At 36.3% G+C, this 17,658-nt stretch overlaps 2 protein-coding genes across 2 annotated transcripts; one reads left to right on the forward strand and one right to left on the reverse strand.

Moving 5' to 3' along the window:
• On the forward strand, positions 1,095 to 4,613 carry LOC18605358 (putative glycerol-3-phosphate transporter 1). The gene is made up of 3 exons (XM_007038325.2): positions 1,095 to 1,263; positions 2,244 to 3,322; positions 3,724 to 4,613. The coding sequence occupies exons 2-3, from the start codon at positions 2,320 to 2,322 to the stop codon at positions 4,287 to 4,289; spliced, it is 1,569 nt and encodes a 522-aa protein (XP_007038387.2). The 5' UTR covers positions 1,095 to 1,263; positions 2,244 to 2,319; the 3' UTR covers positions 4,290 to 4,613.
• Positions 12,500 to 13,361, reverse strand: LOC18605359. The gene has a single exon (XM_007038327.2). It carries the CDS (start codon positions 13,149 to 13,151, stop codon positions 12,981 to 12,983), a length of 171 nt encoding a protein of 56 aa, XP_007038389.2. The 5' UTR covers positions 13,152 to 13,361; the 3' UTR covers positions 12,500 to 12,980.

Consider the following 17,658-nt stretch of genomic DNA (forward strand, 5'->3'; position numbering starts at 1 on the left):
AATTATTAATAAAATAACTGATCCACTGGTGTTTGAACCTGATAGCTTTCATTAAAAATTAAATTGATACATTCAATTTGGTCACACACACACACACAAACTTAATTTTTGCACTTGTTCTTCACGCAAACTAAACCGAAATATTTTGATGATCGCACTCTGTTTTCTATATGCTTCTATTTGTTTATCATATCCCTTTTTGTTTTTGGTCTTCCGATGATAGTGGTACAGCACGTGACACGAATTAGTTGAAAACGCATCCAGAAATTTGTTTTTTATTCAAAAAAATATGCAGAGATTTGTATATCTATGAGAAAAATAAAACAAAAAATGTTTCTAGTATACGTAGGAAAGTGGGTAACAGTCGGTTGCTGTGTCAATTTTTTTCTTCTCAATATGGAAGACTTGCTCTTGTAGGGTTTCGCTTTTTAAGACTTTATTATATTGTTACTTTCAAGTTTCATATGTGGAAAAAATTAATAAGAAAAAAAATCATATATATTTATGAAAAAGGCAAAAAAAAAAAAAGTAACCACAAACTTTCAATTTCATTTCATTACCTCCAGTATGTTAATTACGAAAAAAGACTACTATTTATATATATAGCTCATTTTATTGTGAACGCGATCTAGTTGCCTATTGCTCTTAGCGACTTAATTGGAAAAAAGACCATAAGAAAAGTTAACAAGCATATTTCTTCCGTTCTCCTACTCCATATGTAGTTTTTACTTTATTTGAGACTTGCACCATTAAAAAGAAGAAAAAAAACTACTATCATAGTAAATTTAAGTAATTATTAATTTATTAACAAAAATAAAATTCCAAAACCAATATACGAAATTGAACTAATTGGTCTATTTTTCTGAATTTAAGTTTTGTGTCTTGTAGTAGTGGGAATTTGGTCAAGGTTAACACATAATAATTGCTGTAACCAGCATGTGTTATCGAGGGGCAATTAAGTCAACTCACAGAAACCGAGCACCGTATATAAACGAGTAAACAGGAAACTACTGAGAAACTAAGTAGGGGCACGATTGGAAATTCCCATATTTAAATAATTGTTTTTCCAGTAAGACTCATCCCGCTGTCACAGCTTAAAACGGTGAGGCGTTTTCGTTTGTTGGCAACTGAAAAACCAAAGGAGAGAAAAAAAAAGAAGAGAAGAGAAGAGATTGAGAGAGGAAAGAAAGATATATTTTTTGAGAGAAAAGAAAGAGTTATATTGAAACACGAAGCAATCTAGTGTGCTCAGCTGAGCCAGAGGTAATGATCTTTTTCATTGCTGTATTTTGTTAAATGTGTCTGTTTCTGATTCTTGTAAACAGGTTTTCACCCTCTTTTCTTATATTGATTTTTTGAGTTCTTCATGACATTCTTTAGCGGGTAACATTGATTTAATGAAGGGAATCTCCTATGAAGCAAGTGTGACAGACTGGGTGTTTTCTTTTCCGAATGGTCAAACAGTGTGTTGAAAAGTCCGAAAATTTTTTTCAGTTTGTCCCTGTTTCTTGGAGATTCTCTGTTTTTTCATGTGTAATCTGTATTCACACCTGCGTTTTACAAAGCAGTATATAACGTTCGATCGTGTTTTGTTTTCATTTTAAGCGCCCTTTTTTGAAATATGTTGCTTTCTTTTAAGATCCTATTGAATCCTCTCTTATTTAGCATCATTGATAACGGATTATGTGGACTTTGGATACAATCCATCCAAGGATTCAGTTGATTTTTATGTTAAATTTGAGAGAGTTCATGTCAGAAATAAATCGGGGTCTTTTCTTTAGTGAAGACAGGGAATATCTTTTTTAGTTTCTAAGGACTGGTTTTTTTCACCTTAGAAGTTGAATTGAACTTTGACTAGATTTTGATGGACCTTTTTAGCACAGTATCTCAATTTTATAGCAGCTTGATATGGTAACTTTGCCATGGCTTGTTCTTTTTCCTTTTTTTTTTTATGGAGGAAAAAAAAGAGAGTAATATGGGGACTGACGGACGGTAAATTTCATGGAAAATTAGCATCGCTGCACTCTGCCCTGAATTTAACGACTTTTCTGCGATATTTGTGCTATTTCTGAGTGATATCAAATCATTGTTTGATTTAGTATGAATCAACATTAACTTGATTGTTAGATTAGATTATAGGATCTTTTATTATTAGAATTCTCTTGTTGGTTGAGTAAATATTAGTTTGGAATTGCTTATTGAATAACTGTCTCACATTGCTTATTGGTTTCTCAAATGTCCAGCTTGCTGTTTTTGGTCTATCAGGAGAAGTTGGAGCCGTACTTCTTCTTTATAGTTTTTTGAGGGAATCAAAATTATATGGGTTCACCATCTGAATTGCCAGCGGAGAGAAGTTATAGCAAGCCTCTTGGAATTCGATTCTTAGAATCCACTACGAAAGCAAAGCTTTCTTATAAAACCTATCAAGCCATTGTCTTGATTGTGACGTTTTTTGCTTACACTAGCTACCATGCAACAAGGAAAACCACCAGCATTGTCAAGAGTGCCCTTGATCCCCAGTCATCTGATGTAGGCTTGAAGTTCCCATGGAGGATAACATACATTAGTGAACCTGCTGAAAGCAAAAGACTTTCGTGGGTTCTAGGAGATGGTTGGGCCCCTTTTAATGGATCTGATGGGACCGCCTTGCTTGGTGAACTCGATGTGGCCTTTCTCGCGGTATATGCTTTTGGAATGTACTTCTCTGGACACTTGGGTGATAGAATGAACTTAAGGATCTTTCTGACAGTGGGAATGATCGGAACTGGCTTGTTTACTGCACTATTTGGTGTTGGATACTGGGCTAAACTCCATAGTTTTTACTACTTCCTGATAGTACAAATGATCGCTGGTTTGTTTCAATCAACAGGATGGCCTTCAGTTGTTGCTGTAGTAGGTAACTGGTTCGGGAAGAAAAAGAGAGGGCTGATTATGGGTATATGGAATGCCCACACATCTGTTGGGAACATTACTGGTTCTTTGATTGCTTCAGCACTATTAAGCTATGGATGGGGTTGGTCCTTTGTTGTGCCAGGTCTCATTATTGCTTTTTTGGGCTTGGTGGTTTTCCTTTTACTGCCTGTTTGTCCTGAATCGGTTGGAGTTGATAGAGAAGAAGATGAAGTAGATTCTCCTAGGAAGAATGGAGAGGGGGTAACAGAGCCTCTGTTGGGCTCAGATACTGAGCTTAAGGAAAAAGCTGTGGGGTTCATAGAAGCATGGAAAATCCCTGGGGTTGCTCCTTTTGCATTTTGCCTCTTCTTTGCCAAATTGGTTGCTTACACATTCCTCTATTGGCTTCCATACTACATTAGCCATACAGGTATTCTAATATATTTTCTTTCACCAATCACATATTTCTGCATCCATGTACTATCATTAAAAGACTGATTTCCTTGACCATAGAAAAAAACAGGGCACTCTATGGATTGTCGCTAGTTGACATAGAATTATAGAAATATCGAATTTGTATAGACCCAAGGTACTTGTGACCTTTTTTAACCAACATGGAATACCTTTTGTCCCATTAGAATGCCTGAAGCTGTTTCATAACTTTTGAATTGCTTGCATTTTGTTCTGAACTATCTCCATAGGATTTTTGTTCATCCTTTGATGTAAATTCAATGACTACATTAACATGCTGAATTCATGGATTCTAAAATGTTCTTGGCTGACTATAGATGATTCATTACTAATTTTCGTTTCTATTCATCTATCTGGCAGCGATTGAGGGAAAATATTTATCCAACGAGACAGCTGGAAACATGTCAACATTTTTTGATGTTGGAGGGGTGCTCGGAGGAATCTTAGCTGGCCACATTTCTGATCGTCTAGATGCCAGAGCCATAACAGCAGCAACTTTTATGTATTGCGCTATCCCTGCTCTTTATTTCTATCGTAGTTATGGACATATTTCCTTGGCAATGAACATAGCTCTCATGTTCATCTCCGGCATGTTTGTAAATGGGCCCTATGCTCTTATAACAACTGCCGTCTCGGCCGACCTGGGAACACACAGTTCGTTAAAGGGGAACTCAAAGGCATTGGCAACTGTGACAGCAATCATAGATGGAACAGGTTCTGTTGGTGCTGCAATTGGACCATTATTAACTGGTTACATTTCTGCCAAGAGCTGGAGTGCAGTTTTTACCATGCTTATGGGAGCAGCTCTAGTAGCAGGGCTGTTGTTGACAAGGCTTGTGGTGGCCGAGGTGGCTGCAAGGATTTCTGAATCAAGGTCACAAGGTGGACAGGAGTCAAGATCTGAAGCTGCAGAACTGGATGTTTGATTTATTGCAGGGGCAACAGGAGCTCCGTCTGTATAAAGTGTGTGGTTTTCATGTCTGTCTTAGCTCTAGCTATAAAATGAAGAGGGAAGAGCCTTTGATTATGGCTTGGGCAAGGAGAAGATTTTTGTAGCCTTCTCCATGGTTTTAGATTGATACATGTTTTTATTAGTTATTTTTTTTACTTGGTTAATGGAGGGAGAGGTTGGGAGAAAAAGGAAAAGAGAAAAAAAAAAGAGGGCAGGGAGGGAGGATTTTCCATGTCCCTCCGTATGTACATATTGTATGCTATAATATCATTCAAATATTATTGCTTATTCAGAATATCACCCTTTCTTTATTGTCAAAGTGTTTAAGCATTTCCTGATTGGAGCCATATTTATTTGTGCATCCATGGCCTATACACAAACAAAATTTACTGGCAAAACAAAAGAGTGAATCAAACCATCGACCAATTTTTTAGTGAAAAAGAGTTGCCTATGTTTCTGTAACCAGGATTCAGGAAAAGGAAATCAGAAATGTCCATGAAACAAGTTTGATAGTGGAGTCCTGTTTAGGACTGTTGAGGATCCAGGTAGACAATGTAAGACAACTGTTGGCCGGAAAGCACGTCCAAATATGAAAACTGGCCCAGAGTGGTGCCCCATATAGATGTGTGAAAGGTGAAAAGGTACAAAATGTGCATAAACACAGGGAATGGAGCGGGGAAAAACTTGGTCCACACAAAAGGTTTTCTGACTAGACGATTGAAAACAGCTGCTCTGCCCATGCGTGTCTCGACCACTTATATTATAAATGTTCTCCAACAAACGCTGGACCGGCCCACTTGACTTTGAGAAAGCTATGCTTCTATAATGGCTGCTATCAGATATGCAACAAAGGAAAATGCTGGTCCTCTTAATGGTTGCAAGCAGGCTGGTCCAGGTGTAATTGTTGGCTAGATATTTCAATTAATTATCCTGAAAGAAAAAGCCTGGGTTGGCAAGTTGAAAATGATGCCATTGCCAGGAGCAGGAGCTCTTTACCTGGTTTATTCTTACCTTGTTTATTCTTTGCCACATTTAACATGGGGAATACTGCTATCCAGACAAATGAAAACATTTTCTTAGACGCAAGGCCGTTTTCTTAACAGTCATTTGAACATATAAATATTATATATATATATATATTATGAAAAAAAAATTAATTTTTTAAATAAAAAAATACATGCACTAATTATTTATCAAATGTTTCAATATGAAATTTCATAACCTTTTTATGAAATTTTATAACAATGAAACAAGACATGAAATTTTAAACACTGAAATAGTTTTAAATGTTTAGGTTTCAAGATTATTCTAAAGATATGAAGAGTTTAATGGGAAATTTTCCCTAACCAAGATTATAACATAGTGGCAGTAAATAGATGCTTTGGCAGGGTTTTATGCTGTTTGTCGGTTTTAACCCCAGCGGTTTACTGGCTCTGTCACTCGCTAAGACTAAACTAATACTAAAATGATGAAACCGACCTTTGGTCCCTTACTTAATTAATCAATCTCATAGTGATTTTTGTATGGACCACAGATATCAAGATGATTTCTACTTTTGTGTATCAGCCACGAACTTGATTTGATTACCGCGTAAACCACGAAATTAAAAAATTATAAATTAAATATCAATCATTTACAAATCACGATTATTTCAAATTATAAAATTAAAAATTTTTAAATTAAATATTAATCATTTACGAATTACGAATGAAATTTTGCTAGGTGCGTCAATCAACATAAAATAATATTAACCTATATTCCTATTGATCTCTCAAAATCACTTGATTAATCTTCACTTTCTCTCTCTTTATCCGTCTCTCATAGAGATTAGAAAACTGATTCTCATCCCTAAACCACACATAGTGACAACTTTTCTAAATTTTACAAATAGATTAGTAAGAAACGTAAAATCCTATGCTATCTTTCTTTTGTCTTTCTGCATATAATAATATGCACCGGTCGTTTCCTATCTTTTGCCTTTGTTACTTTTAATGGTGATGGAATTTTTCCATCAAATGTAACAAAGTATTGCGAATTAGAGAAGAAGAAATGGAGTGCATGGCCCTGTTCTGGACCCTTAACCCGATAACAGATCACGGCCCAACATGAAAATAATGAAAGAATGCTTTCTGAGGAGAAATATGCCAATTCTCCCAGAAAAGAAAATGATATTTTCATGGATCCATATTTCTTAGGCCGGCTGTGGAATAAATGAAAGAACCAACAACCAAGGAAAACACTAAGCCTAGTTGTAAGGGAACCTGGTACTTCTGAACGCTGTTAGCTTTCTAAATGAATCTCCAAAGCCATTCAAAGGTGAATAACAAGGCTCTTCCCCTTGTAATCTAACAAGTTTACAATACCCTGATGAAAACTGGTGCATTCCATGATAACTGAACAAAAGAATAAACAATTTAACTTTCTACATAGTAAAAGATACATTTTGACTTCTATATGGACATAGCTGCTTCAGATTTACTGGTTAGTCACTTTTATCTTTTGGTTCGTTCCCTTTGCCAACTAATCTTTTGGTGGGTTTTGTAGGTAGGGCAAGGAGACATAGAAAACGGGATAAAACGATTGTACCAAGATACCAATTATTTAGCACCCATAATTTTCGTTTTCTTCATTCTTAGCAATCTTGAATTAAGAGCCAACTGCCAGCACTGGATTTTCAGCAAATAATATGCCAGCAGCTAGAGGAAGAGAGTAGACTACTTTTAAAACTTGATGAATCATTGCCACCAGATTGGGGTCTTGAGAAAGAAGGGCCATTCAGACTCAAAAATCATCATCAGAGTCTGATTGAAGCGGTTGATTCCTTGAACCTGTCGCAACGTGCAAGTCTGGGAATCCGTCCGTCAGACGTCGACGAAAATTAAAATCGTTTAGGAATCGCCACCAATCTTTTTTATCTAGGTGTGATTGGTCACTTATTAACTCGATTCTATCGACGAAGTTCTAAATTGATTTTAAATTCGTCGACAGAGTGAGAACTGGTCCACGTTTTTAGAGATGGGTTCGGGAGTGCGGTTACGTACGGAGAAGGGTTAGCACCTCCGTGACGCCTGTTCTACAAACAGTACCATTTAATCTCAAGTCATCTTAATATAGCCTTCTCTTAGTTTAATCCCTACTTTATTAATTAAATTGACATACTGAGTTTTTCTTTTATTTGGTTTTACGTATGCACATGATGCAAGCGTAAAATGATGTCATGACTTATTTATTTTAAATGATGGAGTCGATAATCTTTTATTGAAAAATTATTCGAAGACCATCCCAATGCTTTGGTGAAGTCTCGAAATTTTCCTCACCTAGAGATATCCCCAAAAGAACTCGTCTCTACAAGCTCCTCGGGAAAATCCCATAATCGGGATTCTCGCACCATTTGCAAAATAAATGTGGCATGCAATGACAATATAAAATGATGAAATGTACATGACCGTGTTTATTAATTAGTTGGTTGGTAATATTAACATGTTTAACAATTTCAGGTAATTTATTGACTTATTCATATATTTATCATTATCATTATATACTATTTTAAACAACAATTATTCGAACTAATGGGTATAGGAGTATAGAATTCGGACTTATCCCGACGCTTCGATGAAAATCCGTTTCGAACTCCTCCCTTAAGTGACCCACCTGAAAGAGACAACTCTTTGCCTCTTTTAGGTGGTAATACTCAAGTAATTGTTTCATTTATTTTTTATTATTTGCAAGCCTCTAAATATATTTATAATATTTTTTATTATTGTTATTATTTATATATATTTTTTTCTTAAAAAAAATCTATAGGTGTTATGAATTTTCTTTCTATTTATTTATTTATTTTATGTATATATATTTATTCTTCTTTTACTATTATTTTTATTTACTACTATCATTATTATTTTTTAGCATTAAAAGAAACATTTATATATATATGGCTAACTTTCCTAATGTGGTTTAAATCATAATAAAAAATGTAATTTTTTTAAAACAAAACGGGCTAACTTCAAATTAATTGAAATAGGCCCAAACCAAAGAAAATGGGTTATACCTTACTGGGCTCGAATTAGCCCAACCCGTCGACCTGCAGAAGCCCAAATCTGTTACACCCGGCCTGCCTCCTGAGATCCACAAAGCAGAGTTCAAAACGCACCGTTTGGTGCCTGTGGGGCTGCTCAAAACGACGTCGTTTGGGCCTAGACCTTCCAACTTCTGTCACTCCACTAAAACGACACCGTTTTGCTCTCCTTCCTCTGGGTATAAAAACCCTTTTTAGCTTTTTTTATTCATTTTCAAATTTCTTTTTCTCTCTCTAGCTGGCCATTCTCTGTCTTCTCTCTAAAACCTTCTTTCCTCTCTTTGCCGACGTTCTTTCTTCTCTCTCTGGTCGACCTCTCTCCGAACACCTACTCGTCGACCTCTCTCTCTTCTCTCTAATCGTCGGCCTTTCTCTAAACACCTACTTTCTACCCACCGGCCACCGCAAAAACTCTTTTCGTTTCACTTCTTCCCTTCTTCAACTTTCAGCCGGTAGCCTCCCTTGACGCCGATCTCCCTGTCGATTCTCCCCTACCCAAAATACTTTTTTCTACCCTTAAACTCTCATTTCCCTCATTTTTCAGATCTCACTAGTTTTCTTTTTTGATTTTTTCTTTGTGTTTGTTTTGATTTTTTTGTATTTCTTTGCTTGTGGCTAGGTAGCTTTCGGTGGTAGCTTTTTGATCTGTGTTTTCTGCCCCCCTGTTTGGTTTTTGCAGGTGGTCCTTAAAAAGCCGGGTTGTCCAAAAATTTGGACAACTCGGCGATGGGGTTCTGACACCAGGGAGTTGGTGGCCAGAACCCCATCATACGTGGTGGTTGGGGGAAGGGATGGCTGGGCATACGCCCAGCCATCCCTTTTTTTTAATATTTTTTTATATTATTTTATATTTTAATTTATTTTATTATAATTTAAAATTATTATTATTATTTTTTTTAAGTGTCTACAGAAAGAGGACAGAAAACACAGATAAAAAAGCTACCACCAGAAGCTACCTAACCATAAGCAAAGAAATACAAAAAAATCAAAACAAATACAAAGAAAAAACCAAAAAAGAAAACTAGTGAGATCTGAAAAATGAGGGAGAGGGGAGTTTAAGGGTAGAAAAAAGTTTTTTGGGTAGGAGAGAATCGACAGGGAAATCGACGTCAAGGGAGGCTACCGGCTGAAAGTTGAAGAAGGGAAGAAGTGAAACGAAAAGAGAGTTTTTGCGGTGACCAACGGGTAGAGAGTAGGTGTTTGGAGAGAGGCCGACGATTAGAGAGAAGAGAGAGAGAGTCCGACGAGTAAGTGTTCGGAGAGAGGCCAGCGAATAGAGAGAAGAAAGAGAGAGGCCGACGAGAGAGAAGAAAGGACGCCGACGAAGAGAGGAAAGAAGGTTTTAGAGAGAAGACAGAGAGTGGCCAGCTAGAGAGAGAAAAAGAAATTTGAAAATGAATAAAAAAAGCTAAAAAGGGTTTTTATACCCAGAAGAAGGAGAGCAAAACGGTGTCGTTTTAGTGGAGTGGCAGAAGTTGAAAGGTCCAGGCCCAAACGACGTCGTTTTGAGCAGCCCCACAGGCAACAAACGGTGCGTTTTAAACTCTGTTTTGTGGATCTCAGGAGGCAAGCCGGGTGTAACAGATTTGGGCTTCTGCGGGTCGACGAGTTTGGCTAATTCGAGCCCAGTAAAGTATAACCCATTTTCTTTGGTTTGAGCCTATTTCAATTAATTTGAAGTTAGCCCGTTTTGTTTTAAAAAAATTACATTTTTATTATGATTTAAACCACATTAGGAAAGTTAGCCATATATATATAAATGTCTCTTTTAATGCTAAAAAATAATAATGATAGTAGTAAATAAAAATAATAATAAAAGAAGAATAAATATATATACATAAAATAAATAAATAAATAGAAAGAAAATTCATAATACTTATAGATTTTTTTTAAGAAAAATATATATATAAATAATAACAATAATAAAAAATATTATAAATATATTTAGAGGCTTGCAAATAATAAAAATAAATAAATGAAACAATTACTTGAGTATTACCACCTAAAAGAGGCAAAGAGTTGTCTCTTTCAGGTGGGTCATTTAAGGACGGAGTTCGAAACAGATTTTCATCGAAGCGTCGGGATAAATCCGAATTCTATACTCCTATACCCATTAGTCTGAATAATTGTTGTTTAAAATAGTATATAATGATAATGATAAATAATAATGATAAATATATGAATAAGTCAATAAATTACCTGAAATTATTAAGCATGTTAATATTACCAACCAACTAATTAATAAACACGATCATGTAGATTTTATCATTTTATATTGTCATTGCATGCCACATTTATTTTGCAAATGGTGCGGGAATCCCGATGATGGGATTTTCCCGATGAGCTTGTAGAGACGAGTTCTTCCGATAATATCTCTAGGTGAGGAAAATTTCGAAACTTCACCAAAGCGTTGAGATGATCTTCGAACAATTTTCTAATAAAAGATTACCGACTCCATCATTTAAAATAAATAAGTCATGACATCATTTTACGCTTGCATCATGTGCATACGTAAAACCAAATAAAAAAAAACCCAGTCTGTTAATTTAATAAAAATTTAATTAATAAAGTAGTGATTAAACTAAGAGAAGGCTATATTAAGATGACTTGAGATTAAATGGTACCGTTCATAGAACGGGCGCCACGGAGGTGCTAACCCTTCTCCGTGCGTAACCGCACTCCCGAACCCATCTCTAAAAACGTGAACCAATTCTCACTCTGTCGACGAATCTAAAATCAATTTAGAACTTCGTCGATAGTATCGAGTTAATAGGTGACCAATCACACCTAGATAAAAAAGATTGGTGGCGACTCCTAAACGATTTTAATTTTCGCCGACGTCTGACGGACGGATTCCCGGACCCGCACGTTGCGACAGAACCCCTTCATGCATACTCGAGGAGTTTCTTCCATGGTTGATAATTGTTCCACAACTGCACGATTGGGTTCAAGAAAGTAGAGCTTGGGCTCCACGTTTTGGTTACATCCTTACTCAACAGGCATTCCTAGAGGTTGATTCAGGCGCTCCCATTAACTAGGAGCTGGTAAGCAACTTCTTATCTGATCCTGTTCACAGAGCTATTGCAGTCTGCGCACAGTTAAGGACCTACTGTTGATATACCAATGCCCCCGGAATTACGCCAATCTAGTCAGCGTTGAAGAGATTTAAACTTGTTATGATATCTAGGGTGAACATTTTCTCAGGGTAGGGTACTTTCCATTAAAAGTTTAATTGGGTGTAGCTACTCCCATGAACGAGAACGAGGATCAATTTTTATTATTATCTTTGCTGGTGTTTCTATTAAAACATTCTCAAAAGAAAAAGGATAAACCACTAACAACAGTTTGACCAAAGTATTGAGATTCAAAACAAAAATTCAAGTAGCCACCAAATTGCCCATGTTTAGGCCTCGTGCAAGAAAGCATACACTTGATATACATAACTTGAAAGCCATGACATGATGGATATGCTGCGGAAAGAGAACAGAAGCATTATTACCTATCTATCTTATCTATCATGACGATAGCTGGGACAATGCCGGCATCGAATATACACTTTCCCTATAACCTATAACCACCAACACTTAGAAGCTACATTCTACTTGCCCTTTATGCCAGAAAACTCAAGACTTAAGAGAGCCTTGAGAGAGCAAGGCACCAGAAAAGCCTCACAAAGCACTCCAAACCGAGGAACGACACACAACCAACCCCACGCCATAATTCACTAATAACCAGATGTCAAAGATAAGCAATTCGCTTAACTCTTAAAACTGAGTAGTTCTAATTTCCAAAACAAAAATTGGAAGCTATCAAGGCACAGGATTAACCACCGAACTGCAGGTGTAAGAAACACACAACACAAGGTTAACATCAAATAAAGTTAACAAGGAAAGGGTCTCCCTTCAATAAAAGCAATGCCTAAAAGGGAAATCCATCTCAGAAACTTAAAGGGCTAATGCTAATTGAAAGGGTTAACCCAGCTGGCAACTGTATTGCAGCTGATTGAAAATATCATACATTCCAAAATTAACAACCACTTGAAAACTCATCCACCAGTTCGTAATGAAAAGAATGATCACTGCCTATCATGCAAAATAGAATTAATTCAATAGTACTAACACCTGCAAAAATTCCATATACAAAATCAACATAACTCCATCATTGAACAAAATATTGAATTATGCAAAGCCTGACATTGTTTTGAAACCAAGTTAATGGTAAATTATCGTTTCTCAAGCTATGAAAAGAACAAACGCCCGAGTGAGTAAGAACAGGCTACAGGCTTTTGAAGACCTGTTGCATTCATTCCCTAAACACCAATCAACCCAAAATCCCAAAACATAAGATTCCAATTTCAAAATTAAAGTATAAACTTTTTTAAAAACCAACAATATTCAAACCAATATATCCCCAATTGAGTAAAAGAGCACCCAATTTTGTCAGTAATTTATCTTTGCTTCTCTTGTACAAAACCCCAATATCGTATTTGATCCAACAAAATAATCTTTTTTCTTTCCCGTAATCATGAAGAGAAAACAAAATTGAACCTGTTGATTCCATTGGTTCCTAAAAAACGGATTCGTATAGCAGCTAATCGTCGTCCCTGTTCTTGGGCTTGCGGTATTTCTCTTCGACATGCTTGGCCATGAAGAAGGCGGTGTCAGCCAGCCTTTTGATGTTGGGAACGTTGTAGTTCTGGGCAATGTAAATTCCGCAAACCGTACCTGCGATGAACGAAAAACTGCTTTTTATTATTCCCATGAAGTAGTGAGATTGCCGCACTTGAACTGAAATTTGGAAGGAGTGGAATCGGATTTCTGGGATTTAGCGTCAGAGATCGTGGGGGTTTGGGTTGAATTTTAGGATTAGGGTTTTTGCGAAAGATGAATTGGCTTCTCGAAGCATCTGGAAGATCGGAACTTCGACGGAAAAGAAGAATGCACTCATAGGGCATAATTGTCATTTTCTTGTTGTGGCACGTTGTAACTACCCTTTTCTGGTTTTGTTATTCCAGCAAAACAAATAATAATAATAAAAAATAAAAAAACCCAATTCTTTTAAGTTTTAATCACACGGTGACGTTAACGGACAAATACAAAATATTTAATAATATGCTTTTCTACTTCTCTTTTACTTTTATATTTCTATTTTCAATCTATTTATATATAAAAATAAGTATAATTTACATAATGATGCTGAATGCCGTCATTAAATTGAGCTCAATAACATTGCCATAAAATTTATACTTTCAAAAGTTATTATTATCGGCACAAAAACAGAAAGGGAACAGGCAAATATTCAAATAACTGGCATTGTTCTTTATAGTGATTTGAAAAAGAGAGAGAAGATGTTCAAGGTTTGTGCTAAGTGCAGTTTATAATTTGTGTCTAAGTCTTTTAATTGTCTCGCATAAATATAAAGTATTAATATTTAAATAGATAACTACAAACACAACACAATTAATTAAATATATCAAAATCATAACATGTACACGAATATATTTATTAAATATGCACACGATACGACATGCTTAACATATTTATTAAATGAGTTAAATTAAATTTTATACAATATGACACAAATAATAACTCGTTTAAATGATTAATATGATTAAATTAAAATATTTTTATTAATAATTTAATTTTAACATACACAAATAAAATATAAACTCTACTATTCAAAATTAAAATTAATAATCATAAAACAATTATAATATAACAATAATATCTATCAAGTTGTGAATGGATCACCCACAAATAACTTCCGCATGAGACAAGGATTACGTCAAAGGTGTTCGCTGTCCCCTTTTTTATTCAACTTGGTAGCGAAAGGATTCAGCTCTCTGATGAAAGAAGCTGAAAGGAAAGGTTTTTTCAATGGTATACTTGTTGGCAGAAATGGACTCACGGTTTCCCACCTCCAATTCGCGAACGACACTATGATTTTCTACTATCTTGATCTTGAGCAGATAAAGACCATTAAAAGGGTTCTTAGAATTTTTCAATCGATGTCTGACCTCAAGATTAACTTTGCTAAAAGCAGTCTAATGGAGATTGATATGGAGTCAAATATTATTGAGGAGTGGGCAAACTTGGTGGGATGTAAAAACGAATCGCTGCCCAGTTCTTATTTAGGGCTTCCTCTGGGCGCTAACCACAGATCAAAGCTAACTTGGAGGCCAGTCAATCAAAAATTTCAAAATAAACTTACTGGCTGGCAATCAAAGTTGCTATCCATGGGAGGAAGAATCACGATTATGAGGTCAGTGCTTTCCAATTTACCAACTTATCACATGTCTATTTTTCCCATGCTTATTGGAATGAGTAATGAAATTGAAAAAAATTCAACGAAGATTCCTTTGGGGTGGAAGCGAAAATAGAAAAAGGATCCACTACATAGGGTGAGATAAGGTGTGCAAGTCGAGAAATGAAGGGGGACTGGGCATCATTGACCTACAGACAAAAAATAAGGCTCTTTTAACCAAAGGGATATGGAGGTATAGAAGTGAAAGGGAGAGTCTGTGGAGGAAAGTGGTGAGTCAAAAAAATGAGGAGAATGTAAAGTGTCTTCTGCCCTAAGTGCTGATTGGAAAAAAAGTTTCATCCATTTGGAAAAACATCACAAAACCCGTATTCCCCACTAACTCCTTTTTTATGCAGGTTCAACCTTTTTTTGGCTTTGCTCTCGACGATGGTGAGAATATTCGCTTTTGGATTGATGAGTAGATGGAGAGCAGTTGCTTAAAAGAGATGTTCCCAAGAATTTTCGCATTGGCTGAAAACAAATGTGAAACTGTCAAAGAGTTTGGGCAATGGGAAAACGGGATTTGGGAATGGAAAGTCAAGCTCAGAAGGAATAGCTTTGGTTGGGAACAAGAGTAGTACAATACTTTTATTAAGACAATCGGTGATTTCTTTCTTTGTGAAAACATAAGAGATGAGCTAGTGTGGAAGAAAACTGCCAATGACACATTTTCAGTCAAATCGTTATGGAAAAAGTATGGTGAACAGGGACGGATAACCCAAAGGGTATGGAAATAGGTTTAGGGGGGCATAGCACTGCATAAAACGGAAGCTCTGGTCTGGCAACTCTTGCATGATAAAGCTGCAGTCAAAAGAGAGTTACTAAAAAGAGGGATTATCAACAGTGCTCATGCATCATGCCCGCTCTGTAACAAGTGCATTGAAATCGTGGATCACTTATTTGTTGGTTGCAAAAGCGTGATAAGTCTGTGGTATGATTGGTGTAATGAGTGGGGTTTAGCTTGGGTTATGCCAGTAAGATTCAAAAAGCTAACGATTATGTGGAACAACATTAAGATGGCATCAAATTGTGAAAGGGTCTGGAAAACAGCGATGTTCGCTATTACTTGGACCGTATGGATTGGCAGGAACAAGGTGGTTTTTCACAACAAAGTTTGGGACAAAGAAGTCATTTGGGAATTGATTAAACTCAGAGTGGCTATGTGGGTTAAGGCTATATGGCAAGATACTGCTAGTTCGATCATTGATATTTACAGATTCCCTACTATTGGTCTCAATCAGCAGAGAGATGAGAACATAAGACCCTTAATTGTTTAGGAGAAACCAGGTGCTGATGCAGTAAAATTCAATGTCGATGGTGCTGCGAATGGAAGCCCAGGTGAAGCGGGAATCGGAGGCTTACTTAGGAATGAAAAGGGGGAAGTCCTTATCAAATTTTCCAAAGCTATAGGCAGTGGAGATTCAAATCTGGCAAAATATCTGGGCATTAGGGAAGCTTTCATCTTGTTCTCAAACTCCATATAGGCGCACAACCATTCCCTTGTTATCGAGAGTGACTCACGAAATGCCATCAGGTGGATTAATGACCCTTCCAAAACAGCTTGGAGGTTGAGGAAATGGATGTTGCACATAGAAGTCTTAAAGAAAAGAGTGACAGATTGGAAAATTAGACACACTCTGAGGGAAGGGAATCGGGAAGTTGATCTCTTGGCTAAGGAAGGAGTGGGCAGAGAAGTTGACTTGATTGAATTTCATAACCCGATGTAAGCTTCTTGGGCTTAAAAGGGGTAGCCTACCTCGTTTCTCTTTTTTCTCCATCACTTTATCTGGTGAGATTGTCTGACAAGGTAAGAACCCCTTTTTTTTGTTGATGACACTCCCATCTTTTTTTCAAAAGGCCAGCTGGATGGTTATGCTTGGATTTCCTGTGTGTTTTTTCTACTGTGGGATGGATTGAATTGCTGTCTTTGTGCTTTTTGGAGATGTTTTTTCTGGATTCTCAAATGACGGAAGGTTAGGACTCCAAACCGGTCTTGGTGGTTCTTTTCCAGAATGCTGAATGGAAGGACTGATTTTTTGCTGACTCTTTTTGTAAGTCTACGATGAACTTTTGAGTCCAGATGTGTGATTTAATTTTGAACAAGAGTTCTGGGGAAGTATACCCCTTCATGAGATGGGTATACTAACCAATATTCCTTTTGTTTTGCTTTGGCTGTACGCTGTGCCTCTTGTACAGGGGAAATCTTTTTCCCATCCGATTAATGAAATCTCCTTGCTTTTCAAAAAAAATAATATCTATCAAGCATATGAAAAATCTATCAACATCAACACAAGAGAATCACAATAAAATTCAAATAATATCCATAATTCATCATTATATAAAAACACCAAAAGTCAAGATTAAAGACTTCCGCGCCATTGTCACATACCATGTCTTGGGTTATAAAAGCTATTTATAAAATAAAAATAATATATTAATAAATTCAAAAAAAGTTTATACAAATTTTTTATACAAATCATAAATGAATAAACGAGATATACATATCGAAATGGTAACACTATTAATTAAACAAAATAAATGAATTTAAGATGAATTAAGTGAATTTGACATATTTAATATATAATTTTAAAATTAAATTTATTTAATTTTATATCGTACTCGTGCAATGTTAACCCCACACACACTGCTGCTTGTCGTGACGTGCGGGTCCGAATACCCGTCCGCCAGACGCGGGCGAAAATTAAAATCGTGTGGGTGTGGGAGTCGCCACCAATCATGTTTATCTAAGGTGTGATTGGTCACCTATTAACCCGATTCTTAATCGACAAAGTCCTAAATTAATCTTAGGTCCGTCGAAAGAACGAGAACTGGTCCACGTTTTTTTAGAGATGGGTTCGGGAGTGCGGTTACCCACGGAGAAGGGTTAGCACCTCCGTGACGCCCGTTCTACGAACGGTACCATTTAATCTTAAGTTATCTTAATATAGCCTTTTCTTAGTTTAAT

The sequence above is a fragment of the Theobroma cacao genome, chromosome 3 (assembly GCF_000208745.1).
Source record: "Theobroma cacao cultivar B97-61/B2 chromosome 3, Criollo_cocoa_genome_V2, whole genome shotgun sequence".
Classification (NCBI taxonomy): Eukaryota; Viridiplantae; Streptophyta; class Magnoliopsida; order Malvales; family Malvaceae; genus Theobroma; species Theobroma cacao.

What these genes read in the sequence shown, in the direction of transcription:
- LOC18605358 (XM_007038325.2), top strand. Translation starts at nt 2,320, where the DNA reads ATGGGTTCACCATCTGAATTGCCAGCGGAGAGAAGTTATAGCAAGCCT. An exon ending in ATACTACATTAGCCATACAG is followed by an intron (nt 3,323 to 3,723) that starts GTATTCTAATAT and finishes TCTATCTGGCAG; the next exon opens with CGATTGAGGGAAAATATTTA.
- LOC18605359 (XM_007038327.2), bottom strand. Translation starts at nt 13,151, where the DNA reads ATGGGAATAATAAAAAGCAGTTTTTCGTTCATCGCAGGTACGGTTTGC.